Here is a 25,980-nt window from a genome sequence, read left to right as displayed (position 1 = left end):
CCAGCAGTATCAGTCCTAAATTAGCCGCCTGTTTAGATTTTATTTCAAAAACGTTTTTCGAATTTTCGCTCAGTTGTTATTAATAATAATATATAAAATAAAATTTCATCGAATTACATCCAAGATCTCACTATTTCCGTGAGCGTTATAACACAAATCTGCATATTTTATCACCATAAACAGTTCCAGATTTGAATTGGAAAATTGTTTATTAATTTAGTCACAAATCAAGTTGTGGTTCATGGCTAGTGCCATAGATTTGCGGATCAGGGATCCAAATCTAGAATGTCTATGGCATTGCTATATTATGAGGTTTGATAAAAAAATACAGAATTTTTAGATTCGTACGTGTTTATAAGTAATTTGTCAATTTTTGGTTGTTTTAGACGTGTTGTTGGTTTTCGACAGAAAAACTAGTAAAGCCCTTTGTGGTGAGATCGGTGAATTTTCAAGATTATTCTAGAGTAAAAATAACATAAGTCCATACCACATTGATGCTCCAGTCACCGTATTCACCGGCCTTGGCCCCCTGCGACTTGCTGTGACTATGAAAGGACGACGTTTTGCGATCATGCAGCAGATAAAAACGGAACTGAAGGCCTAAAAGTGCATTCCAGGAATGTTTTGAGGATTGATAAGTGTATGGTGATTAATTTGAATGCTCCAATACTGAAGAATAAATTAATATTCTTAAAGACATACATAAATTCTGTTTTTTTTTTTATGAAACTGTGTATAGGTACTTACTACTAGTTTTGTTTTATTTTTAGTTGTAAAAAAAAATGAAATTCCTCATTGGAAATTCTAATTAAATAACTGTTTACTTAAGCTTAACTATAGGAAAATATCACATAATATGAATACTGGTAAAAATATATGAAATGGATTAAGAACGATTAATTGTTTTTTTTCATTTCATTTTTTCAATTTTTTCAAAATTGAAATGGATGTTGTGGAAATTTTTTTTCATATATAAATTAAAAAATGAATTATTTAAAAAATATGTCACTAGAAAAACGCGACATGTTTGGCTTTCATAGTTGTGACGTCAAGATTCGTGACAATGTTCTAAACAAATTTAAATGGTCAGAAACAAATAAGCATGAATCGTGACGTATTAGGGGCATGGCCAATGAAATGACCGTTTTTACAGAATTCAAAATTACAAATTAAAAATTTTTTTTTTGCTAAGGAACAAAAAAAAATTTTTTTTACTGGACAGTACTTCTTAGACCTTTATTACTTTAAAAATGTTTAAAAAACGTGGTATTTCCTTATAGTATCTCGTAGTATTTCACATTTATTTTTATTTTGAATCTTGAAATATCTTAAATTGATAAATAATATAATAACCGTATAAAGAAAATGACAAACACGTAATTCTGGTTAAATATCTTTACTTTTCTATTGACTCACGGTTTAATTTAGTGGACTTAAATTTGGCAATGAGTACATTTTCTATGATACATTTGTTACTCTAAGCTAACTGCTCGTCGATGAATTCTGCGGAGAGCAATCCTTCATCCATCGCGTCTTTCAAAGCCTCCTCCAAGCGTTTTTCCGCTTTCTCGTCTCCGAGGGCGACGTCCACGCTGCCGAGGCACAGCAGCAGGGCCAGAAGGCTGGACCTCCGGTACTCCACCTTCAGCGCGGCCTCGGACCACCCGAGGTCCTCGATGTCCTCTCCGAGCGCCCGGCAGGCGGCGGACACACGGGAGAAATAGAACTCCAGCAATGAGTATTCGTGCTTTCTGCGAATGTCTCCACTCACGGAAGAGACCAGCAGCAGCGCCAAGTCGTTTGTAGGCCTGAAATCAAATAAAAGCATTGAAGAGTGGAATTCATGTTGAATTCAATGTAACGTAAATATGTAGACGAAAATATCATATTATATCAAAATCATATAAACTTAGAATAGAATCTATTGAAAAAAGTTCTTTTCAAATAAGTCCCGAATTTCTAACCCACATTTAAATTCAAATTATTAGCAACTTCTAACTCTTTTTCATTTGCGTTTACCGATAAATTGCTGCATTGTTTTCTATATATAATTTCGCCATAAAATATTAAACTGTAAAGTAGATACTAACCTCCTTAATGAAATACAAATAAATGCAGGATTCAGAACGCTCAGACATCGGGACATATGTAAACTGCTTTTGTTTTCAAACAATGCACCATACCACACACATTTGGCCCCTCATGTGTCGGGAATATAACATATACTACCGAAATTACTAAATCGACATATTTTATGATTCTCTCCCAACTTTTGCGAATAATCTCTTAGGATAAATCTTAATTAACAATACACATGCGCAACCTATTTGAATTGCTTTATATTAGACATTAAAAATGTAAAAAAATATCATTCCATCTATTTTGCGTAGTTCTGTAATTAAATATATATATTCATGTGAAATTTTATCGACAAATAGCAACAAATTGTATGTTTTCAAGTTTGTATTTTTGTTGAATTACCTTATAGAATAAATGAAAAATATACATATAAATTTGTTGCAACACAGAGGGAAAACATTTTTGAGAAGGAAATATGGAAGTTTAGGCATTTACAGAGCTTATGACCTGCCATTGGGTGGTTTAAGTGGCCACTTTACATACTCTGTAACGTATAACATTCACCATTCCCAGGTTCAGATGATGAACCTAGCATAGGGTTGCCATCCGTCCCGATATATCGGGACTGTCATCGTTATTAAGCCCTCTGTCCCGACGTCCTGATGAAACCGTTAATATCCCGATTTAAACGTATGCAGTTGAGCGACGCAGCTAACTAACAAAAAACCTAAATGGAATGCTTTCGGCAATTTATTTATGTAAATAATTTCTCAGAGTCTGAACTTGCCTCGATTGAGTGGACGTCGATAAGTTCTGAAGAAGAAAAGTGGATGTATTTTTGTAAACTGTTAAAATTATCCGAGTGGGTATTTATTATCAATTCCTGCTCATAACGCCATGTTGGAAAAAGTAATATCATTGATGTCGACCCTGTGCATTAGACCAATGAAAAATGTCACCTACTGCCAGGGACTTTAGAATCAATATTGCAGTATCAAGTTATTGTTAGATGACTTACACTGGTTTCTACAGATACGTTAAAGGGATATAAGTAAAATCATCAAATAAATATATGTTCAGCAAGTACTTCTTCCCCAAGAAACACCACATCAAATGTAAGAAAAGTATGTTAATTATATTTTGGAAAATTCCCGACAAAACTCTAGCAAAATCTGTCAACCTTAACCTACCATCAACTCCGTTGCATATTATGTACAGCTTAATCCACATTGAAATTGTCGAATTGAATTGTGGTCCCGTGGCTAGTGTCTCGGACTCACGGCTCAAAGGTCCGTGGTTATAATCCCACGCTACCCCAACTTGATTCCCATGTTCTGATAGTTAGTTATTTTCAACTTGTTGAAAATGGCCCTCAAAATGAAATATTTGGGTAAATTGTAAAAATGCAAATATTTCTTTTATTCAAATATATTTTCCTACATACCTGCTCAGCGTGACCATCTGCCAGTCCAGTATACAGCAGTCCTGCTCTCCGTCTTTCTCCCTGAACATGAGGTTGTTACACCAGAAGTCCGTGTGGGTGATCACGGCCATCGGAGGAGCCGGCCGCAGAAGAGCTTCGATTAACTTCCGAGTCTTCGGTCGCAATGCCTCGAGCGACGATTGGACATTTGCTAAACCTGCCAAAAAAACAATTCATATTAGGAAATTAGGAAAATTGGTTTCTTCATCTTTTTTAGTCAATCTACCAGTACTGTTGATCCATCGTTTTTATCGATGAGAGCTACCGCGTACTTGACGAATTTTTCTAACCGACTACACAAAGAGGCCAGGGTTGAAATATTACAGCCAAAATTTAATTCCTATCCAGCAAAATATTTTATCAACATGGATAACTCAAATTGCAAAAAACGTATTGAGAACTCTTTACAACTCCTTGGTGCGAAGTAGACTCTATGATTTGGGGGTCACATGAACTGAAGTACTCTCTTATGATAGAGAAAATCCAAAAGAAGTTTCTGAGATATCTCTACATGAAAGAGTGCGGGTATTATCCTCGGCTCTACCCGACCGAGTTTCTTTAGGGTAGGCTTGGCTACAACAGTTTAGAGACTAGAAGGAATGTGCATTTGACTACACATTTTTATTGATTGTTGCGCGGTATGGTCGATAATCCTGAGATTATGAGGAGCATTGGTTTGTATGTTCCTAAGACAGCGTCAGCATAGATTGTTTTATATTCCGATATACAGGACCATCCTGCCGATGGTTATGCCTGTTGGAAGGGCTACCGCTATGCTGAACAACATCGCTCTGGATGTTGATCTGTTCCATGTACCCGAAGGGGTTTTCCGGAGCAGGATTCTCGTACTACTTTGACAAAAGTCTCTTTAATGTATTTTTTTCCTGTTATGCTGGTTAAAGCTTGCGCCGTTGATCACTGTAGCTTCAATGAATTTATTTACATATATAGTTCACATACTTGTGCATAAGACATGCACATAATAGCACTGATACACTAAAACAAGTACTTATAGTCCTTAAAATATAGCTTGATTAAAATGAGATTTGTCAGAAAAAGTGACGACATAACTTTGTAGTAACGTCAAAAGAGTTATTAATATTGACACACGAAAATTTTTTTTTTTAATGCAATGCTTGACTCATAAATTAACATTTATATATAAAATCAGCTTTAAAACTAAAAATGAAACTAAAAAAAACCTAATTAATAACGACATTCTTACAAGGTTACATCATTTTGCAAAAACGTTAGAGATTGACAAATTGATCAATGTAAATTGATCGAATAAAAAAATAATTCATTTGATGTTGTTCATGAAAAAAGTATAAATGTCTTATTTTTTGGTGAATAATTGTGTTAAACATACTATAATACGCTTGTTTTTGCGTTTTTTATATCAATTTTCATGATTTCATGAAATATCTGATAAAATCTATTTGATCAGTAATCAGTAATTTCACATCACTAATGAAGTTAGTTTGACAGCTGTCATTCTAATCAAGTTATATTTTAAGGACTATGGCATAAATATTTTTATTATGTTATAATAAAAGTTTTTTTCATAATGTAATTGAGACATATTATATATACATATATTTCTACCGACATATTGAAACTATTGTTAATGTGTTTTTTTTTATGAAAAAAGCTAAAATAAAATAAAAAAACAAAATATTGATAAACACATATATTTTTATTTTATTTATAAATCATATAACACAAAGTATTTTACAAGTATAATACGTTGGATTACATTCCCAGGAGTTACAACAACTCAATTTGGGACGTAAATAATATTAGCATTTAGAAAATAACACAAATTGAGGACAACAAAGAAACAATCAAGTTTAGCACCTTTATAACTAAATATACAACAACAATATGTACGCCTAAAACCCTTTCTTACACAAGTAGAATAAATATACATAAAAAAACGCTTTTAAGAATAAAAAAAAGTATTGAATCAACTAAGATAGATAAGGTCATTAACATCACATGCCATGCAGATGATGCTGCTATGGTGATGATGAGAACATATCCATCTCAGTTAGTAAATATCTGGATGCCTAAGAAATGTCGTATAGTACAATGAACACATGAATATTGGAAACATAATTCGGATATACAGAACGTGTGTCAGACCAAATCATGGTGTATACAACAGAGGCGAAGATAGATAGAGAAAAAATAAAAAATACGAAAAACCAAGTAGAATAACTAAATAGAAAAACCAAATAACTGCTCAGAACATCAGAGATGAAAGTACTAAAGGCAGTCGCAGGGAAACCCAAAATAAAAATTGACTAAATATCTACACTTTACTATTAAGAGAGGAGGAGGTAAAGTGGGGAGGAAAGCGGGAAATCAATGTATGCAGTTAAGTGGTATTACAAAATCAAACAGTGTTTTGCTCACCGGGGCGGTCTTGTAAAAATCTTGCTAATTGTGGCAGGCCTCTTTCAAGTAATTGCTGGTAGCTATCCGAAGCCCGTTCGCTTTGGAAGAGGAACGGGTAGCGAGACCCCAGCGGGGTCGTGGTTGTCGAGCTCAGTACTAGAGAAAGGGCATGAACTCTGGCCACCGCATCCATCGCTGCCTCGGCCTAGAAACCGAAAGAAACACCAATCATAATCATTCAATTTCTCTCGTTAACTAAAGTGAGTGACTCGTACAGAAATGGCTTTTGTAATTAATACACATTTGGGATGTGTTTTAATTTTAAGTAACTGTCTGAATTCGTGCCTAGCCAATTAGTTACGGTATTAAAAAATGGGAGGGTATCTTTGTTCGTTTCTCATTATTACTTTAAATTATTGATCATCAAAAAATATGAGTAATTTTTTCGTTCAACTGTTCTACAAAAACTTTGATTAGTGTATTATAAAGTGGCTGTTATTTCAAATGAAATATATAGTAATTTCAATCATGATGTTTTGTTTAGAAATCCTCGTAATCGGGATGATGTTCTAATTTTTTTTCATATTTTTCTATAATGATAAATCTTTATTAACTGTAATATACAATTGCATGCATACAAAAATAATAACAAAGGTATACACAGTTGAATGACGGACTTATTGCCACTTGCGATTTCTTACAGTCTAACCAAACCTAAATAATAAAAAAAATAAAATATAAAACAACTAAATGAAAAAGTCTAGAAAAACACAATCAGTAAAAACATTACACAAGATTATGGTGTCTATTGCTAACATTAATTATATTTAATACATTTTAATTTATTGTTTAGAAACACTTTTAACACGCCTGCAAAAATTTAAACACAATTTATTTCCTTAATTTTATTGGAGAGCTTATATATTCAATGCAGACACTGAAGCTTTCCACAATGGCGACACTTTTTCAAAAGATCCATTTTTTAATGATTTATTCTATTTTAGCTTTCATTTGCTTATGCTGCGGTCTATTATTGCCCCGGGATATGACGCTAGTAAGATCGGGGATAGTAATATAAAATTACGAAGTTGAAAAGTTCGAAAGTTGCTCAGGTCTTCAATCGAGATGTACTGACCTTTTTTGCTGATTAGTCATGTTTTTATATTATGTACTTACCTACCATGCACGTGTGCAATTTCCGGTGTTTATAATTAGACATTTTTTTCGATTCGATTATTTATTATGTTGCAATAATTTGAACGTGAACATTACTTACACGCGTTTACAGTTGGGTATCATTTAACTTTAATTTTTGCAAATTGCTTTGCATTTATAATGGTCTGGAAACGTTATTAATTTCAGATATTTTGTCGAAATTCTCCTTTTTTAAAACACTTCGATTGGAGATTCTACTCTGGTTTTGTTTCTTCATCAATCACGGCAAAACATAGTTTGTAGTCAATAGTTCCGTTTACCTGTTGCAAAGTCAATCCATCGGAGAAGCTAGCCGTGCGGTACCCCAGAGGTCGGATGTCCTCCAAGATGAGGGCACTTTCTGGTCTCTGTAGTCCCTCATTCTCGTCTCCTCTTCCATAATATGCGTGGTAGCACTTTGGAACTGGCAGCACCACTGGCCTATCTTTGTCCAAACGTCGAACACCCTCGAGATCTGGCACTACCTGGAAATCGAAAGAAAGTTGACAACCAAATACATAATAAACTACACAAAATCGACAGGAAGGTTTTTATAATCCAGTTACGTGATTCAGTCTAATTCGAGAAGTTCTAAGCTAGTTGTTTTATGTTTGTGTGATTTTGATCTATCGATAACTATAAAATTTCTTACTAAAGCAACACCTTTATAAATATGAAAAGTTTCGTGTCACCTTATCGAGAATCAAACCGGGAATCTTTCTGTGCATGGTAGCGAAATGCGCAAACCATTACACCACTAGGCGGAAACTTGGTTCCAGATGATTTGAAATGACCGACCCAAGTTTTGGCTGGCCCAGTTTCGACCAGTAAAACGAGCTACGGTTTCGGCCAAAAATTGGCCGAAACCTGCTGTCGGGATGTGTCGGATTACGTTCGGTTTTATTCGGGTGCATTGTATGGCTCGTGACTTGTGAGTTCTAAGATCTTTTGTATTTATTATATATTTTTGCAATTCTTTTATTGTGTAGCGTGCACTAAAGAACTGTTGCATATAATTTATATTTATGTATAACATAAAAACGAACCATCAAATTTGTGCTTTTTATTTCATTGTGTATTTTATTTAATACTTATTTTAATGGACTCGTAAGGTTTTACAATAAAAACAACTAATTTCAAGCGTTGAAGTGACTTTTAACTTATTTAAATAAGTTTTCATTTTGGCCGAACAGAAGTCGGAATTCAGTTTCGCTTTCGTCTGAAAAAATCTTTTTTCGGTCGGTTACTATTATGTACCCACAATAAAAATGTATTTATATCAATTTTCTTAATGGTGCTTAACAAATGAACGTCTTAAATTATTGATAAAAATATTGTTCTCGCCAATACTGAAAAAGCGAAATTCCGAGCAGCTGATTAATCCGTCTAATATTTCATTTGGTCAACCGTACGGTGCTCTGAACTTTGATCAAGCTTTAATATTGTATTCAACGCTGTATGTACACTATCATTATAAATGCTCGAGGGTCGTCGGCCTTATTGTATCCATCTCTTTGTTCCTTGTTATTGTGTTCGGAAATCGTAATAACAGCGCTACCGACACTATTATATCGGACAAATTACTTCAAAATTACAGCGCGGATTTGCGGTCTCAACAGGTACATTTTTTGTGCTGTAAACTACAAAGCGTCACTAATGTTTACTTCCATCGAAGCCAAAATAACATTTCCAACAATAACCGCCTCTTGGCTTCGTTGCGACTTTCCTATTTCCAAACTTTTATCCTGTTTCATTATTTCGCTCGCGACATGCAATGTTTCATGTTTTGAGGACGTTTTTATTCAATTACTTTGCAAATTGCATATTCTGTCGAATTGTTGGGATCGGTTCGGAAATTGCCGACTTCGACATATCGGATTAATGGTTGTATTTCATTACTGTTTTGTTTAAAGTAAAACTAAATTACATATATGGCGTCGTAAACAATTCCCGTAAACGGGCCAGGAAAAGTTCTCATAAAATGGTAATACAATATGGCAAATTACAGTACTTCCAAATATCATAATATAATTATGTTATGGTGTGCGTAGCACGGAAAATGGCGCTTTTAGAGAACATGCCCGGATCGTCACAGCCGTATTTTTTTTTCTCATTTTCGTTTTGTGATTTGTAGCGTCATTGCTGACTTAACAATTTGGTCCAGTTTTTTCACTAAATTTGATTGTTTTTAATTATTTCGTCTATTGGTTACAAATCATTTATCGTTATTGGAATCAACATCTTAATCTTCGATAGTATCAGTAAGTTCCTTGCGGTACACCGCTCGATGATTGAATTATAAATGACTTAAGTGTAGTATCAACGTACCTCAGTGTAAAACTTGATCTCTCTCAGATCGAACTGCGCTTCGGCTACAAAATATCTGCTAAATGGGTCTCGCGGTGGCAGCTTAACCACCAGCCGCAAAGATCTGCAAGCTCCATCATCACCGCTTACCTCGTCTCCTAGAGTGTACCTGAGAAGGAATAATCACCATAATGTCGAATAACCCGTGTTCTCTGAACCGCCCTTGTCTACCGATTAATGATAAAGCACACGAATCATCATAAAATGTCTTACTTTACGCTGACGGCCAAGATGTCGCTGAGGGCTGCTTGCCCGGCGCCGCAGCCCGGCCGCACGTCCGTTTGGCGAAGCCTCACTTCCCGCACTGCGTGATGCTGCGCCAGGGCCTCAGAGAGCCACCGTTCTCCTATGGGGCACTCGCCCTCCACCTCGGGTCCGGTCGGACTCGACGCGGAACTTCCCGAAGACCCGGAGGAATTGCTACCCTCACTGTCCGACATCGTGACACTGAACCTTCACTGTTGTCCAAAAACTTCGGTCATCTCCACAACACTAACCACCGGCTAAATCTCTTGATTCACGCCATTTGGAAATACACTCTTGCACGGCAACTTGCTCAATATATTGTTTTTAACTCGTATCAAATACCTGCTGTTGAAAAAGCAAACGTTTTTAATCTTACGCAATTTCTAAATGTTTCTGCTTTTGTCTACTTGCATTTCCGTCCGGTTTGTGTACTTTCGAAGATGAGATAAAATTGTTAAAATCGTATTGGGTTTCTGGCGTTTTGCGCAGTTTTAATTTTTAAATATATTTATTATATTATATAGATACGAAATTACACTCATAAAATATCATTTTCAAAAACTGAAATTCTGAAACAGAAACTGAAAACTAATGATATTTTCAAATGGTAATATACAGGGTGTTCTTTAAACCCTGTCACATCCGAAACCACGATGATCTGTATGGGCAAGAAGACATATTAGCATATTTAAAAAAAATACTTAGAACGAAGAAAATGATAAAAAATAAAATATTTAAAAAAAACAAATGGTTGCTTACTTCTGCAGGAGAGAAACGAGGGGGGTGCGGCCGTGCGGTTGACGGTGTATCGGTCTCCCCCCTTCTCGTTTCTCCGCTGCAGAAGTAAGCAACCATTTGTTTTTTTTTTTTTTTAATTTTATTTGTTCTAAAAAAATAATTTAATGTGCCAATATGTCTTCTTGCTCATACTGATCATCGTGGTTTCGGATGTGACCGGGTTTAATGAACACCCTGTATATCTGTTGTGGCATCGAGCCTGTTTCTGCACTTTGACTTTGTTGCGTCATAATTAGAATATCCCATTTCGTATAAATAATTTGAAGAAAACAGAAGTAATTCATTGATGGCTTGTTTTGACACATTGGCGCACTCTTCTTACCAACTCGCATATAATTTAATCTCTGTATTTTTGTTTAAAATCAGAGTCACTGATCAAATCAATTCTATTTTGTCTATCACGGAAAATGTATTCCGAACCCAGGAATCATCCTTAAAAGCTTTGGGAAAATATTGCGAAAGAGTTGTTATTGTTTAGGATTACTACATTTTTTTGCGGAACACTAGACTTGCCTTCCGCGGAACATAGTTTGGAAAGCTCTAGGGTGGCATTCAACTTTTTAAAATCATTCTTATGTTGTTGAAATTCCATTTGTCGATGCGTTTTGAAGCTGCAAGACTTTTTGTGATGTTAGCTATCATATTATTTTCATCATATTATGTAAATGTTATAAACTATAAAATATCTAAATTTAGTAAATGGGGTCTAGAATTTCAACCGTCCACGCGCTCAGTAGCTGCAAGACTTTCGTTATCTAACTTCAAATTTTATAAATTTGCTTATTATTTCGTTTTTAAAATATCACTTAAACTCTAAACTTCATTGTCAAATAAAAAAATTAAGAATTAAAATGTAAATAGGGGCTAGATTTATTATTGTCCCATGCGCTCTGTAGCTGCAAGACGTTCTGTTATCTAGCTCATATATATCATAATTGTAATATATCATAATTGGAGGCGAGGAACTAGAATCCCAACCGTCCATGCGCTCTGTAGCTGCAAGACGTGTTGGGATATTTATTCATTGTGCAGCGCCCTTGAGGTGATTTTCACAAAAATGGCGCTATATAAATTATCCAAACAATTCTGAATCTTCTTTACTTCCTGGAGAGTGGTTAATTTAAGAATCTTTATTTTTTTTAATGTGACGACACTTGGCCTCATAAAATGGCCACACCGATGACTAAACGTCAAATGATGTATAAAACTGCTTTAAAAACAGAAATAAAACTAATACGGTTTGGTCAATTCAACCTAATTAAGTGTTTTGGGCAATGCTTCAGGTCGCAATGATGTTCTAAATGTAAATCATCATCTTTGATTACACGTGTTCATATTATTTGACGTTTAATCATCAATGTGGCCATATATGAAGCAAAAATTAGTCGCATGCAAAAAATAAATATCCCCAAATTAACCACTCTCTAGAGTAGAGGATAGAGAAGATTCATAATTATTGCACTCCTGGGGTACTATTCTGAACCACTCTCACGAGATAATACAGCCACGAGAGCGTTTGGAATACCAGCCCTGGGATTGTAAGAATGAAAATTTTGTATTTTACTTTTATTTTTTTTTTCAAATATTAAGTTATTTTGTGTGTTACACTCAAGTTTGACGTATTATGTTACATCGGCATCGTACTAATAGTAATTGAAAACGAAAATTCCACCAACGTTTACCCTAATAATGTAATGTGAGAAGTAAATAAAAAACGGTACACTTCCATTTATTTTCCGGTTCAAACCGATCTATCTCTTTCGGCTATCGCTCGTGAAAACAAAAATATCATTTACAACACTATTTCCGGTGACAAAGCAGGCTTCCGGCAACGTCGCCCGAACAGCTGACTGCCCCCCACCCTAGCTGGGAATGTGGGAACGAACCACCCCCTCTGGCAGACGGGACTACCCCCGCCCTGTAATAATAATATATCGGGAAAACAAACCCCCACTTTGTCTGATAACCCCAACATGGCGTCATCAATTAACTTGTCGTCGATTAGCACCAGTCCCTCGAAGCCTACCCGAATATTTTTTGTTTATTTTTTATTTTGTATTTTAAAACATGTAAAATATTATTGTTTTTGCGTTTCCTTTTTTTTAATCCGTAAAAATTATAATGGGTAATTTTGCGGCCTCCAAATCAAAGGTATGAGATTCGTTCCTCCATCTACCACAACTTTTTCAACAATTTGAAACATACGTATACTTAGGTAATTTATCTGTACTTTACTCAAATAAAATTAATGTGACCCGGTTATTCATTTTAAATATTTGGTAAAATAATACGAAAGCGAAAATGTTTAAAAAACAAAACGCTTTAATATAATAGTTTTTCATTTCATATATGCATTTTTTAATTATTTTTTTATGCTCTCGTGATTTTTTTATATTTTTATCATAAATATAAAATTGATTTAAATGAACAATTAAACAGTATTTCTGGCAAATTGGTTCGGCAAAGTGGTAAAAAGATACGGTGTAAAATATTAAATAGTGTCATTTGAAAATGTACAAATTATAAAATAAATTAACGAACTATTTGTTCAGAAAATGATTCAACTTCTAGATATTATGACAATTGATCAAAGAATCAAATTCAATGTTGCCAATGAAATAAACAAAATTATTAAAGGAATAGTTCCGAGATATTTTCAAAATAAACTAAAAAATAATGAGTTCTTTCATAACTATGCAACAAGAGGATCTAAAAATATAAGACTGGAAAAGAAATCAAAAGCAATGTCCCAGAACTGCCTTATGTACAAGGGAATGAAACTATTTGAAGAAATGCTAGAAAGCATAAAAAATGAAATTAATGTAAATATATTTAAAATTAAATGTAAAAAGTATATATGTGAAAAATATTAGGTAGTATATAGTTATAGTGTAAATAGTGAATTTAATTAATGAAAATGTACATATGAAACAGTTAATATTATAAATTAGGATACTAAGTGTATATTAGTGATATATATTGTTAGAATAAGTATAGATGTAAATATTGTGTTGTAAATATATATTAGACTATGTTACATAGAACTAAATAAATAAATAAAAATATAAACACATGACTTGAACCATTTCAACAAGAAATCTTATATTCTTTAATCGGTTAATGAACGTAAAAATAATGATTTTTCTTTGTAGGTAGTATACCTATGTATCTAAAAGTTAGATACGTACATTTTAAAAAGTTAAATTCACTACTGACTCTCGTATATTTTAACGTATACCTATCAGAGATGGGTCTGATTAGACCGATTGTAAATGATCGATTGTGTGAAAAGTATTTTTTATGCATCGTTTTCCTTCACTTGATCATGAAAAATTGTACACAAAACTTTATCTCACGTCTTGTCATGATTAAGACATTGTAGTGATGAAAGGATAAAATTACAAAACCCACAAAAATGCCCAAAAGGCGACCTTGAAAACTAGGTCCAATTTGACCCAAAACCGCCACGCACGTATTTTTTTGAGCCAGCGGGCTTTGAGAGGTAAACAAACGAAGTAATGAAGCGGAAATATTATATCATTATGTAGTTATATAAATTTCTCAAACACTTTAAATTGTGTTGGAAAATGTAAATTTTCTAAGGCAATTTTTTAAATAATAAACAGTTCGGCCGTTAAATATCAGCCTAAATTATATCTGAATTAATATTTGCCACTTTAATGGGGGAGTTCAGTGCTACAGGAAATTGAATACAAAAATAGTTTTCTTACACGCGGTTAAAAGAGCATTCAATTGTACGGCGAAGTTTCTTGAAAATAATAATAAAAATAATTATAGTAAAAACAAACTACTTTGAATGACGTCACTAGTTCTTCCGAATCTAATCTAATATTTTAAAAACAATTTTTTTTTTCATACATTTTCAAGAAACTTCGTTGTACAATTAAATGCTCTAATTTTTACTGCGCGTAAGAAAACATTTTTTCCATATCACGTATCCAATTTCCCGTTACACTGAACTTTCTCTCTTCTCCTCCACTTTATTTCGTCATCCTCAACCATCATGCAGTGCTTTTCTATTTTTTTCTTGTATAATATTTTACATTTTCTCTTTACTTATTTACCGTTTTCAATACTTTTCTTGTTTTTCCAAGTAAAAATAAAATTAATTATTTTTAGTTTATCGACGTGGTGAGACGTATCTCGAAACTGAAACTGTTTTTTTTTATAAAACCAACGTACCTAACGTTGATTATTTCACAAAAATATATCAGCTCTTTAACCCGCATTTTAAAGTTTGAAAAAACAGTCTTCTTTATCACAAAGAAAAGTTCTGTGACAATACATTCCGATTCGTCATTTCGGCGTCGTAAAAAGCGTCGCTAAATTCCCAAACATGTTCGTAGCGTCGCGTTCTACGCTCGTTTAAAAAATCGTAATGTGCATTTACTCGAGATGGGGAGGTTGTCCTCTCGCAGACGAATTTCTAGAGCCATAGTTTGCTCCCTCGCAAGCGTGAGCTGGGGTACGCGTGCAGGCGGGACAGGGGGTGTCGTAAGCGCCGCGGGCGGACTCTTCACTATGACGGGAAAAGCGCAAATAAAAGGCGGGAGAAAACAGGCGTCTTTTATGTCGAGTCGGTACCCCTTATACAACGGAGTTTTTTAAGTCCTTTCTTGATGGGAATCCCACTCGCGAAGTGTGCTGCCTGTACTTTACAAAGAAGGCTCTCGTGGTGATACGATGCTCGCTTTACGTACGAGGTTACGGGTTAGATTCCCAGTGATACCACGACAATCAAACGATATTTATCTCTGAGCGTACTATGGTGTAATTGGACCTCTTGCCCTGTAGTAATGCAAAAAATAATGTTTCGTCTTCTGCCCTTTTATTCGTGAAAGGTTACCGGCAAACCATTCGGCATGAATGTAGTTACGTAATATTTTTTAAATATATATTTTTATAAATTATTCATATTATAAAGTAATGCCTAGTAGGAGAAGACCCGTGCTAAGGCAGACTAACATATGCGTTTATTTATATATTTCCATATACATACACACACACGTGTGCACCTTTATAAACATACATACACATACATACACACATATACATGCATATATATACATTTTATTTTATTTATTTTTTATTTTATTATTTTTTCACGCCCATAAGGCTTTTACATACATGAAAATTTTACAAAATATAAGTATATAAACAACATTAAATTTAAAAAATACAATATAAAGCAACAAAAGATAGAACGGTGTTAAGAAGTAAAGTTGGTATAAAAAAAGAAGATGAGTATATAAACAGCATAGATTTTAAAAAAAAAAAAAAAAAAACACAATATAAAGAAATAAAATAAAGGAACAAAATAAAGGAACAGTGTTAAGAAGTATAGTTGGTATAAAAATAAAAAGATGAGTGTATTAACAACATAAATTATAAAAAAAAAATACAATATACTGTAATAAAATATAGAACTGTGTTTTAAAGTTAAGTTGGTTTTAAAAAAATTAAAGCAATATATATATATTTCTATTTTTTTAATAAGCTAAAGAAATACAATTAAAGGTTTAAAGCAGCTAGGTACATAATGTTATAAAATACAATATGAACAGAATATTAAGTTCTATTTGATAAGGAACATATACATTGATATTTAAAATTTACAAGACTCACGCTAAAGACATCGATGTTGTTAGCATATTGGTTCGCGAGTACATGCATCCGCATTACTGGCGAATTCGCGCTGTAATTGGTCGATGATGGACCGCAGTAGAACAAAGTATTACATCGGGTAACTCGACCAGGCACTCGCACATTAATCAAATTGATAAGTTCACAACAATCGAACATCGACATTATTATTTTAAACAAAAAAAGCAAGTCATTTAATTTTCGTCTGTTTTCTAATGTTTGGATGTTTAAATAATCATTTAAGTATGAGTAATTTATGTATTCAATCGGTATACTTAATTTAAAATTGATAAAACGCAAAAATTTATGCTGAACTCTTTCGATGTCCTTAACATGAACCCTGTAATGCGGTGACCATATAACTGAGTTATACTCGAGTTGACTTCGCACTAGGGCAATATACAATGTTTTCATTATGTTTATAGACTCAAAATCCCGTATCGTTCGCAGCAAAAATCCCAAGGTTCTCATGCTCTTATTTGTAATGTTTTGTATATGTTTAATAAAACTCAGTTTTTCGTCAAAAAGAATACCTAAGTCTGTCATCTCTGTAACTTTTTCTAAAGGTGAAGAATTTATTTTATACGTGAAAACGATGGGATTTCTGTTGCGGCAGAATGTCATAATTTTGCATTTTTGAATATTAAGAAATAAATTATTTTTTTTACACCAATTATACAAATTATTAATATTTGATTGCAGAGTTTCACAATGATTAATGTCCGATATTTTTTTAAATATTTTAATATCGTCCGCAAAAAGCAAAACTTCGACATCATGGAAACAGGATGTAATGTCATTTACGAACATTAGAAAAAGAACAGGCCCTAGGTGACTGCCTTGTGGAAGACCACTAGAGGCAGAAAAACAGTCTGATTTTACATTTTTGATTTTTACATATAGATACCTGTCAGATAGATAGGCTCGAAACCAATCAAGGATAGCTCCACGAAAACCCAAACCATACAGCTTACTTAGTAATATTTTGTGAGAGACTTTGTCAAACGCCTTAGTAAAATCGGTGTATATACTATCAACTTGATTTTTATCATTAAAGGCTTCCGATATGTAATTATGGTAAAGCATTAGGTTTGTGGCAGTTGACCGCGCCTTTATAAAACCGTGTTGTTTAGTGTCTATTATATTTGAGACATCATGTTGAATTTGGTCAAGTATGAGTGACTCAAAAAGTTTGGGTATGACTGATTGGATGCATATTGGACGGTAGTTTTTAATATCTGAGTCGTCCCCCTTTTTAAAAATTGGAGTTATATAGCTAAATTTCCATTTGGAGGGAAAACATCCCATTGACAATAGTTTATTGAAACACGTGGTGAGAGGTTCAGCTATAACTGAGGCACATTTTTTGAGAAAAATAGGCGGAACATTATCAGGACCTGCTGATTTATTTTCATCTAAAGAGAGTAGTCTCTTCTTACAAGACAACATATTAATTTGACAGTTTGAAAGCGTAATTGTTTTATCAAAAGTAAAGGTTGGAATCTTATCATCTGGAATAGGTTCATCATACACTTCCTTAAAGAAATTTGCAAAAAGGTTTACAATATTTTCAGTGCCATTCACTAATTTTCCATCTAGATGCATAGCACTTGGATATTCGAAATGAGAATTGTTTAATTTTTTTATGTAGTTCCAAAGATTGTTTGAGTTTAACGCCGAATTTTCCATACTTTTTACATACGATTTAAAGCATATCTTGGAAAGCGTTTTACATTCGTTTCTTGTTTTGGAAAATTCCTGATAATCATGAATACTCCGACTTTGCTTAAATTTTTTGTGTAGTACTTTTTTTGAATTTAGTAAAATTTTAAGTTCAGCGGTAAACCACTTTGGATAGTTTATTTTAAGTTGATACTTGGGGACAAATTTATCTATAGAATTAAAAATTATGTCATACATATGGCAAATAGATATTTCTGTATTATCATTATTTAAAAAAGTCCAGTCAGTTTTAGAAAGTTGATTAATAATTGAATCAAAATCAGCCTTTTTGTAATTTAAAGAAATATCAGTGTGTTTTGAACAGGTTTCGTGTAAATATAATGTTAATTCAAGAGGAGGGTGGTAATCATCAATTGGCAAGATCGGATCAACGCTCTCATATATACATACATATATACATACCCACATATATATTCAAATATAAATTGGTTCAGGTTTTATGGTGCGAAAAACGTGAATACGAGACCTCGATATTGTCGATTTTAGTTAGGGATAATCAGTCCGACCTGCAGTTATCATTCTCGCACAGTATTCGGGGAGGCATATTCGAGAGAGCAACAAAAAACAATGTTTTAATAGCTATTCTCTCTTGATGTAAACAAGTTATATTTCTCACAAATATTTTCAAAAATATGATTAAGATATCATTTCATTTTCTGTGTCCAGGTGTGACGTATCTAAAGAAAATATAATTTGTTTGATGTCAACCAAGTTTTCTTACACGCGGTAAAAATTATTGCATTTAATTGTACGGTGAAGTTTCTTAAAATATACGAAATAAATTAATAAAAATGATTTGAATAAAAATGAACTTTATTGAACAACGTCACGATTTCTCGTGAATCTACCAGAGATAGAGTGTTGTGGTAGATTTCCGGTTTACGGTAAGCCAATTTACCAATCAGCAGATCTCACCGAAGTGTATTTGTGACGTTACACTCGGAGTAATTTAATGTTTACAAAACTTAAAAAAATCGTAGCGCTGATAATACAATAATGTATAGTTTTTTTTTTGTATTTTGACTTGGTTGGATAGTCTATAAATAAATAACTAAAGATATTTTAAAAACTACGGAAATTCTTCATAAAAGTGTCGCGTTCCACTAGGCGCATCCGATTTCCATAATCCGATTGCAGTTTCGCAGTTATGTATGCCGGGACAGGTAAACTGTGACGCAACGTCCGCAATGCAGTTTCCCTTGTAACTTTCCCTACATATTCCCTTCTCCTTCCGTCACTCCGCTTTCATCTCCTCTGATAGCGTATTACGAACCTTTCTCCCCCCCCCTTTAATGCAACGCCCCCTATAAATTATCTCACGTCAAAAACATGTTACTTTTTCCAAATGTCAAATCAGTGTTTAAATCGACGGTAGGAAACAACTTAGACAAAACCAAAAATCTTTTTTTAATTCACAGAGGTAATTTTTTTAAAGTAGTAACCCGTGACGAAGACGCTTAATAATTGGAAAAAAAAATAATACAGACAAAAACTTAATACAGAAAATTCGTAGTGCATACGTATATGTACAAAATATCAAAATTATAACATTTATTCATCGAAGGATTTCGCAATTTTGAAATAACTTGTTCCCTTTTTAAAATTATTTCACGTAATTAATTAATTTTTTAAACCCTGAAACCCTAATGAATATTTTTATATTAGCCTGTTTCAAAATACCTTTTAATTTGCGAAACATAATGGTATCTTTAAACAAATGCTGTATCCTAATTTCGTACACAAGTCTGGATTTTAATTGTGTATTGTTACTTGTTAGCAATGTTTTGTTAGAAGCCCACTCGGCGGGCATGACGTGTGACGTCAAAGTGACGTGGCGCCGAATTCGAGCCGTTGTGATATACTCGATTTTGAACCCTAAAATTCTAGGGTTCTTTTTCAAAGATGATTATTTCCAAAATTTGGAATATCGAGTTTCATATCGCATTATATAGATTTGGGGACGCAAAACATATTGATATATTTAATTTTCGCCAAAACGCAAAAATTTTGGATGATTTTGTTGTCTGAAAATAATTTTTGTTACAAAACGAATTATTTCCTATATATTTAATAAAAAAATATTTAAACAACTATTGCTAACTGCCCGAAAGATGGGAGAAAGTAGTGGCCAGCTATGGACTATACTTTGAATCGTGAGTTTATAGGCACTTTTTTTAAGTCCTCAAATTTTGGGGGAAAAAACTGCAGAAGTAAAGATGCAAACCTAACATTTTCATTATCAGTCAATTTTGGGAAAAATTCAAAACAAAAAATAAATATTTTCGGTGTATTAGGGTGAACTGGCCCATTTTTTTCAGAAAATAAAAATACTCGTTCTACCCTTATTCTATCCACATTGAATCAATTTGGACGGTGTTAGGCAATTACCAATTAAGCGACGCAATTCTGTTTTTTTGTTAAAATCTACGATTAATACGAATATTTCGTTCCGTTATTATTTATTAAGTATTTCAATTATAAAAATATGCATTATTTGGTTATAATGTATTCCCCACTGGGAAATTCCGTGCCGAGGAATACATTTTACAATTTTTTTGACAAAGTACTTTTAAAAAAATAAAAATATGTATCCATATGCAGGTACAAAAGAATTCAGTACATTTTTTTTTAAATTTACATTCTTTTAGATACATGTTGTAAACAGTTAATCTTTTAAAATAATTATAAAACGTATATGTCTATATCTTCATCGTTCCCTCTCCGCACCTAATGGTGCATAGGGCACTGCATTGGTACACAAATCTCAGCGTATCTTGATCATTTTGTTACTTAAAGGTAAGATGATCAGTCTTACGCTTCAGGTACCAGTCCAGGAACTATGTAATATTCTTGTGTAAAAACACCTTTTTAAATAAATATTTCATTTTAACTATGTCGGGAATCGAACCCGAGACCTCTTGCATGGTGGGCAGACGCGCTGACCATTACGCCACAAGGCCACGATGTATATATCAGAAGAAGAAAAAATATATCAGTAATATGGATTTAAAAAACAAATATGAACTTCCACTTTCCATTTTATTTTATCCCAACTCGATACAGGGCCCTTGCGCTCATAGAGTTTGGGATACGTTTTTTTTTGTTGTAATATGTAAATTTATATTTTTTATGAATAAATAAAAATAAAAAAACTTTAAATTAAAAATTCACATCAAATTTTATTTTGGCACTAAAATTATTATTTCAGAAACACCGTCCATTTTAAGTTCAGTCTGTAAAAAAAATTTATCGATTCTTGAAAAAATTCAAATTTGGAAATATTTAGTTGTAGATATTTAATGTGATTTCATCGTTATTCCTGATTTGTGAAAGTACCCTATTAAGCAAATAATAAAAACATTAAGAAAATTTTGTAGCACATTCTTCATCTTTTTACGTTTATAAATCACTACGCTAACCACTTAGCCTTCAGCGATTATTTAAAATAATTCCTAATACTGTTTTTTCAACGAGTCTCTAAATCTATCCGCCGAGACAATATATTGTTATGGCCAGCAAGGCACCTGATTAATGCTCAGACGCGCAAACACCGCGCAGTGTTATTACGTAGAAAAAAAACCCCTTGGGTTTGCACTGCTAATGTGATTGGCTCCTAAATCAATCTGAAATAGCCGTGAATATGTCTGATATTGTTTTTCTTCGCCGTTAACTTTTTTCCCATCTCGATTTAGGGGGAAGAGTTTGGTTTATAGCTTTTCTTTCGTCCAAGATATTTTGTATCCATTATTTTTATGGCACTTCCACTTCTCGACACGCTCACATAAAAAGTTATATAATAGTAAAATAATAATATATAACACCTGCTGTACGAAAGTAAATGCCCAAATGCATTAATTATTTTCTTAGTTAATTACTTAATTAAGTTACTTAATTAATTAATGTAACTGTGGGTGCTTTCAATACTGATTTTCTATAGGGGTTATTATAAAAATGTCCGTAAAAAAATTCATTATATAATATATGTCATATACTACCTCTCTTTCAATTGGATTCCACACATAATCTGTTATTTAAAAAAATATATCCTGTCTTAATCTTCTCAAGTTTACATAATGATGAATGAAATCTTTTGTAAGCGAATTTTGTAATTTACATTAGATTATTTTTATTTCATTAATTTACGGACATAGTTCACGTTAAATGTAAATTATAACAAAAAATACAATTATATACAGCAACATAAAACTTGAAACGAAACAATAAAAGACAAATAAATATAATGGACAAACACTATTGGATTTAGGTTGATGTAAGAAAATTATTGAATATTATTATTTATTTTTCAATTGATTTGTTCATATTTAATGGTCGGGTTGTGGTCCTGTGGCTAGTGTCTTGGACTCACGGATCAAAGGTTCGTGGTTCGAATCCCACTCTACCCTAACTTGATTCCCATTTTCTAATAGTGAGTTTTATACAACTCGTTGAGAATGGCCCTCAAAATGAAATATTTTGGTAAATCATAAGAACGAAAATATTTCTCATTAAAAAGAAAAAATAATAACAAAAATAATTCAGATCCTGATTTTTGTTAACAAGTCTGATTATTCTGGGGGGAAACTGGGAAACCGTAGTTACCAAGGAACAGAATTTCATTATTTCTCAGTCTACATGAAGGATCATTAAATTTAATGACAAAATGGACAGTTAATTTACTATTCGATTATTTTTCAATATGAATTTTCTTCTCCAGCTCCACGTATCACTTCCTTTTCAAGCTTGAGACTAAAACTATTTTTTTTATACCACAACGGGGTAGGAGGTCCAATGACATTGGTGAATTACAGCACATAACACCCTGGCTTGAGAAAAATCACATTCAATTTTTATGTTGTCATTGGGAATCGAACCCAGAACCTTCCGTGCGTGAGTCGAGTGTCTTCACCGCTACACCACAGAGGCCGCCATTTGGGCTGGGACTTCTAGCCCACCGATCGTTTAAAAAAAAAACCCACTTACAATAAATATTAGTGCGCATCAATCTGATTTCATCTTTATCTGCTCTTGCATTTCTCGATGAAATTCAGCCCATAAAAATAAAAACGATACAATAGTCTTTATTGCTTTGGGAGAAGGCCAGTTTATGCTGGTATTTTATGGATAAATTCAACTTAAAATGAAAAGCCGTCTCACTTTTCTTCATACAAACGCATTCCCATATTTTCTCCTCGGATTATGGCCACCAGAGCGATGATTTTTTTTACGAACTATAGACTTACCTTTGGCGTGTCTATCGTTGTTTTTTGACAAATTGTTTCTTATGAGACCTAGGACCATAAAAACCCAAAAAATCGCCCAGTTTTATCTGCCGCCTTCGGATCTACTGTAGGCTATGATAAATAATTTTGCAAAACGGAGAAAAAAGGTACTGACAAAAATAATCTTTCTAATACTCTTTCTCAAAAAAAAAAAACAAAATCGGTTCATTTTTGTGGCGCGGAAAATGAGACAGCGAAATCTCGATTTTAGCTAGGAAAACGAGTTGGTTTTGCAGAGTGTCGGGGATGCATTTGCGAGAGAGTGTCAGAAAAACTATGTTTTAATACCTATTCGTCAAAATTTTCTGGCATCGCATATGCTCTTAATGTAAACAAATAATATTTCTGACAAATATTTTCGATAATATGATTATTTATGATATTATTTCATTTTCTGCGTCCGGGAGAATGAAGAATAATGTTCTAAATGAGTTCGCCTATCATGACATCCTGAGTTCGAATACTGTTAGGGTAGACGTGAATTGGTTGGTTGGAAGAAATTTCCGTTTGGCAATAAGCCCGCCAATGTACAAATAACATTATGTACAAAAAGTTCAATATTTTTTTTTTTTTAATTCATTCTAAAGTTTGTTTTACACTGCAATAGTTCATAGTTTCTGGACGGGAACCTGAAGCTTAAGACTGATTGATCACTTCACCTTATACGTAAAAATTTTTTACTAAGATACGGTGCAATTAGCCTACCGATTCAGTGCCCTATGCATTACTTGATAAGGATAGGGAAATGATAAGATTTAGAATGTAAAAAATAAAATAAGGCGTGATTGAGTATTTTCAAATCTATTACGCGCCAACAAATAACCTTCGTGAAATTAACCTAAAAAATAACAGCTGTAATTTTATTGTGTTGATTTGATATGATAATTAATTCGACTAAAACGCTTATTTAAATTTAAACAATAAGTGTATTTAAAATGATTATACATTTTCGTCTATTGGAACAGGCTGAGTTTTATGAGTGCCGTGTTAGATGGAGACTAACCTATCCAGAGGACACTTCATATTCATATTTAAATGCTCTAGTATTTCAATATATTCCCTGGTAATAAATATTTTTGTATGTATGTAGTGAATTTATAAATAAATCAATTTATTTTGCCGCTTTTCAACTGGCATGCCTTTTAATTTATCGTTCTTTTCAAATTGTATCCATAATTTATATTTAAAGGGTTTCGGATGCCATTTATGATAGGTACTTCAATGATTTTATAATCATTATCAGTGGTTTCCGGACAAACGTTAAAAAGCTTTTGAATTTATATTTTCAAAGAAAACTGAAAATCTAAAATTGAAGTAATATACCAAATTTATATGCAGTACCGGCGACAAAAATATTTTTTTAAAATATAAGGGTCTAAGCAGACTACGTTTTTACGCACCCTACACGGAACATATGAGTTGCCAATTATACAACTAGACGTTTTTCGTCTTTTAATACCTCGCAAACCCCAAAGGGTGGATTCTGTAGCAATACAAATATATTTATTATTCATGCTCTCTCACTAAATGAATTTTTCCCCAACTTGATGTGTCGAGGGGTCTCTTTCTATATTTGCATTTTATCCCTGCTTCGAGATGTTTTCTTTTTTCAACTCCAGTTTCTTTTTTTGTTATTCATAAATATTCATCAATTCGAGGGGGGTTGAAAAATCCATCTGCTGTCATAAATTTCCAGCCAAGACTTTTTAATTCTAGAAACATTTAGATTTTTTGTCGTTAGCTAACATTTTGATCGACAAAAAATATATCGTAATTGATCAAAATTTTATTTATTACAAAATTACTACTAGTACTACCGTATTAGGTCCATTAAATATGTAAATTTAAAATGAAATACATGTACTTTTACTCGTATATTGATATTTTCGTCTTACAACCACCCATATATGTATTTACATATATACGTTTGTACGCTTTCCGTCTTACCTCGGAAAACTGATGTGTACCAAACACGTGTACCGGCTATTGACGCAATTCAACTAATCATCATTATGTGCAAACATAACAAAACCTAGATCCTAAAACATCATATATCTTCTGATATAAAACTGATTTTCACTCATAAAATCGTCGGAAAACGTGAAAATAACACTCGTCTTACGTATTTTGATCGCGCCGCGATGTCTTTCTCGACCATTCGACACGGCACACCCGACGACGGTTCGCTAACGACTGCCTACTCCTTTCTGATATTAAGGTTCAATTACCGGACCCGTCGCGGACGTGCCTTCGAAACAGAACCAATCGTCGAAAAGGAATCGGGTCACAGTCTAGTAACGCGGAAACCCGCAGTGGAAAAGCGCGCCTTTTGACGTGATCATTTTCAATTTCTGACATAAGCTAGATGGGCGTGGAGCCTTCCCAGTAACAGCTGAATCGAATCATCGAAGTGGAATGTATACATAAAAAGATGCAAGTTAAGTATACCGCTCTAGGCGAGTTTCTAATATATTATTTATTCCCTTTCTCGTTCCGCTGTTTGTTTTACTGCCCGCTTTTCCGACCAGCGTTGTACAGGCCGCGCCGCGCCCATGGCAATATGGGGTTCGAGTTGCTCGCGCATTTGCGAATGGAGTTTGCGAAATTCGGGTCGTGGTTTACTAGTCAGTTTTGGCGATTCTCCAACTGGGACAATAATTATTATTACAACTGGCGTGTTATCCCTTACGCTTATGTTGAATAATACGTCGTGTGCTCATTTCTAAT

General features: G+C 33.4%; 2 protein-coding genes across 4 annotated transcripts in view; one reads left to right on the top strand and one right to left on the bottom strand.

Moving 5' to 3' along the window:
• The window catches only part of LOC148275512 (E3 ubiquitin-protein ligase RNF19A-like), a 192,353-nt gene that overhangs the window by 120,738 nt on the left and 45,635 nt on the right, over positions 1–25,980 (top strand). The gene's annotated exons all lie outside the window — the stretch shown is intronic.
• Positions 1,381–25,606, bottom strand: LOC148275513 (uncharacterized). Of its 3 annotated transcripts, none has more exons than XM_088235586.1 (7): positions 25,201–25,606; positions 9,737–10,114; positions 9,485–9,632; positions 7,438–7,641; positions 5,981–6,167; positions 3,524–3,719; positions 1,381–1,808 (listed from the first exon to the last, which is right to left on the bottom strand). In XM_088235586.1, the coding sequence occupies exons 2-7, from the start codon at positions 9,961–9,963 to the stop codon at positions 1,478–1,480; spliced, it is 1,293 nt and encodes a 430-aa protein (XP_088091712.1). In that variant the 5' UTR covers positions 9,964–10,114; positions 25,201–25,606; the 3' UTR covers positions 1,381–1,477. The 3 variants fall into 3 exon arrangements, with proteins under 3 accessions (XP_088091712.1, XP_088091713.1, XP_088091714.1); XM_088235587.1 differs by having other exon boundaries at positions 9,737–10,111; positions 25,201–25,462; XM_088235588.1 differs by having other exon boundaries at positions 25,376–25,448.

Source organism: Micrasema longulum, unplaced genomic scaffold (genome assembly GCF_059751315.1).
Source record: "Micrasema longulum isolate JH-2025_06_02 unplaced genomic scaffold, ASM5975131v1 h1tg001408l, whole genome shotgun sequence".
Taxonomy (NCBI): domain Eukaryota; kingdom Metazoa; phylum Arthropoda; class Insecta; order Trichoptera; family Brachycentridae; genus Micrasema; species Micrasema longulum.
The sequence above is the reverse complement of the archived record's forward strand: the minus strand, read 5'-3'. Positions and strand labels throughout refer to the sequence as shown.

Coding starts and splice junctions, on each gene's coding strand:
- LOC148275513 (XM_088235586.1), bottom strand. CDS start 9,963: ATGTCGGACAGTGAGGGTAGCAATTCCTCCGGGTCTTCGGGAAGTTCC. Junction 6,168..7,437: donor ATGGATTGACTTTGCAACAG/GTAAACGGAACT, acceptor TTCGGTTTCTAG/GCCGAGGCAGCGATGGATGC. Junction 3,720..5,980: donor ATTTTTACAAGACCGCCCCG/GTGAGCAAAACA, acceptor TTTTTTTGGCAG/GTTTAGCAAATGTCCAATCG.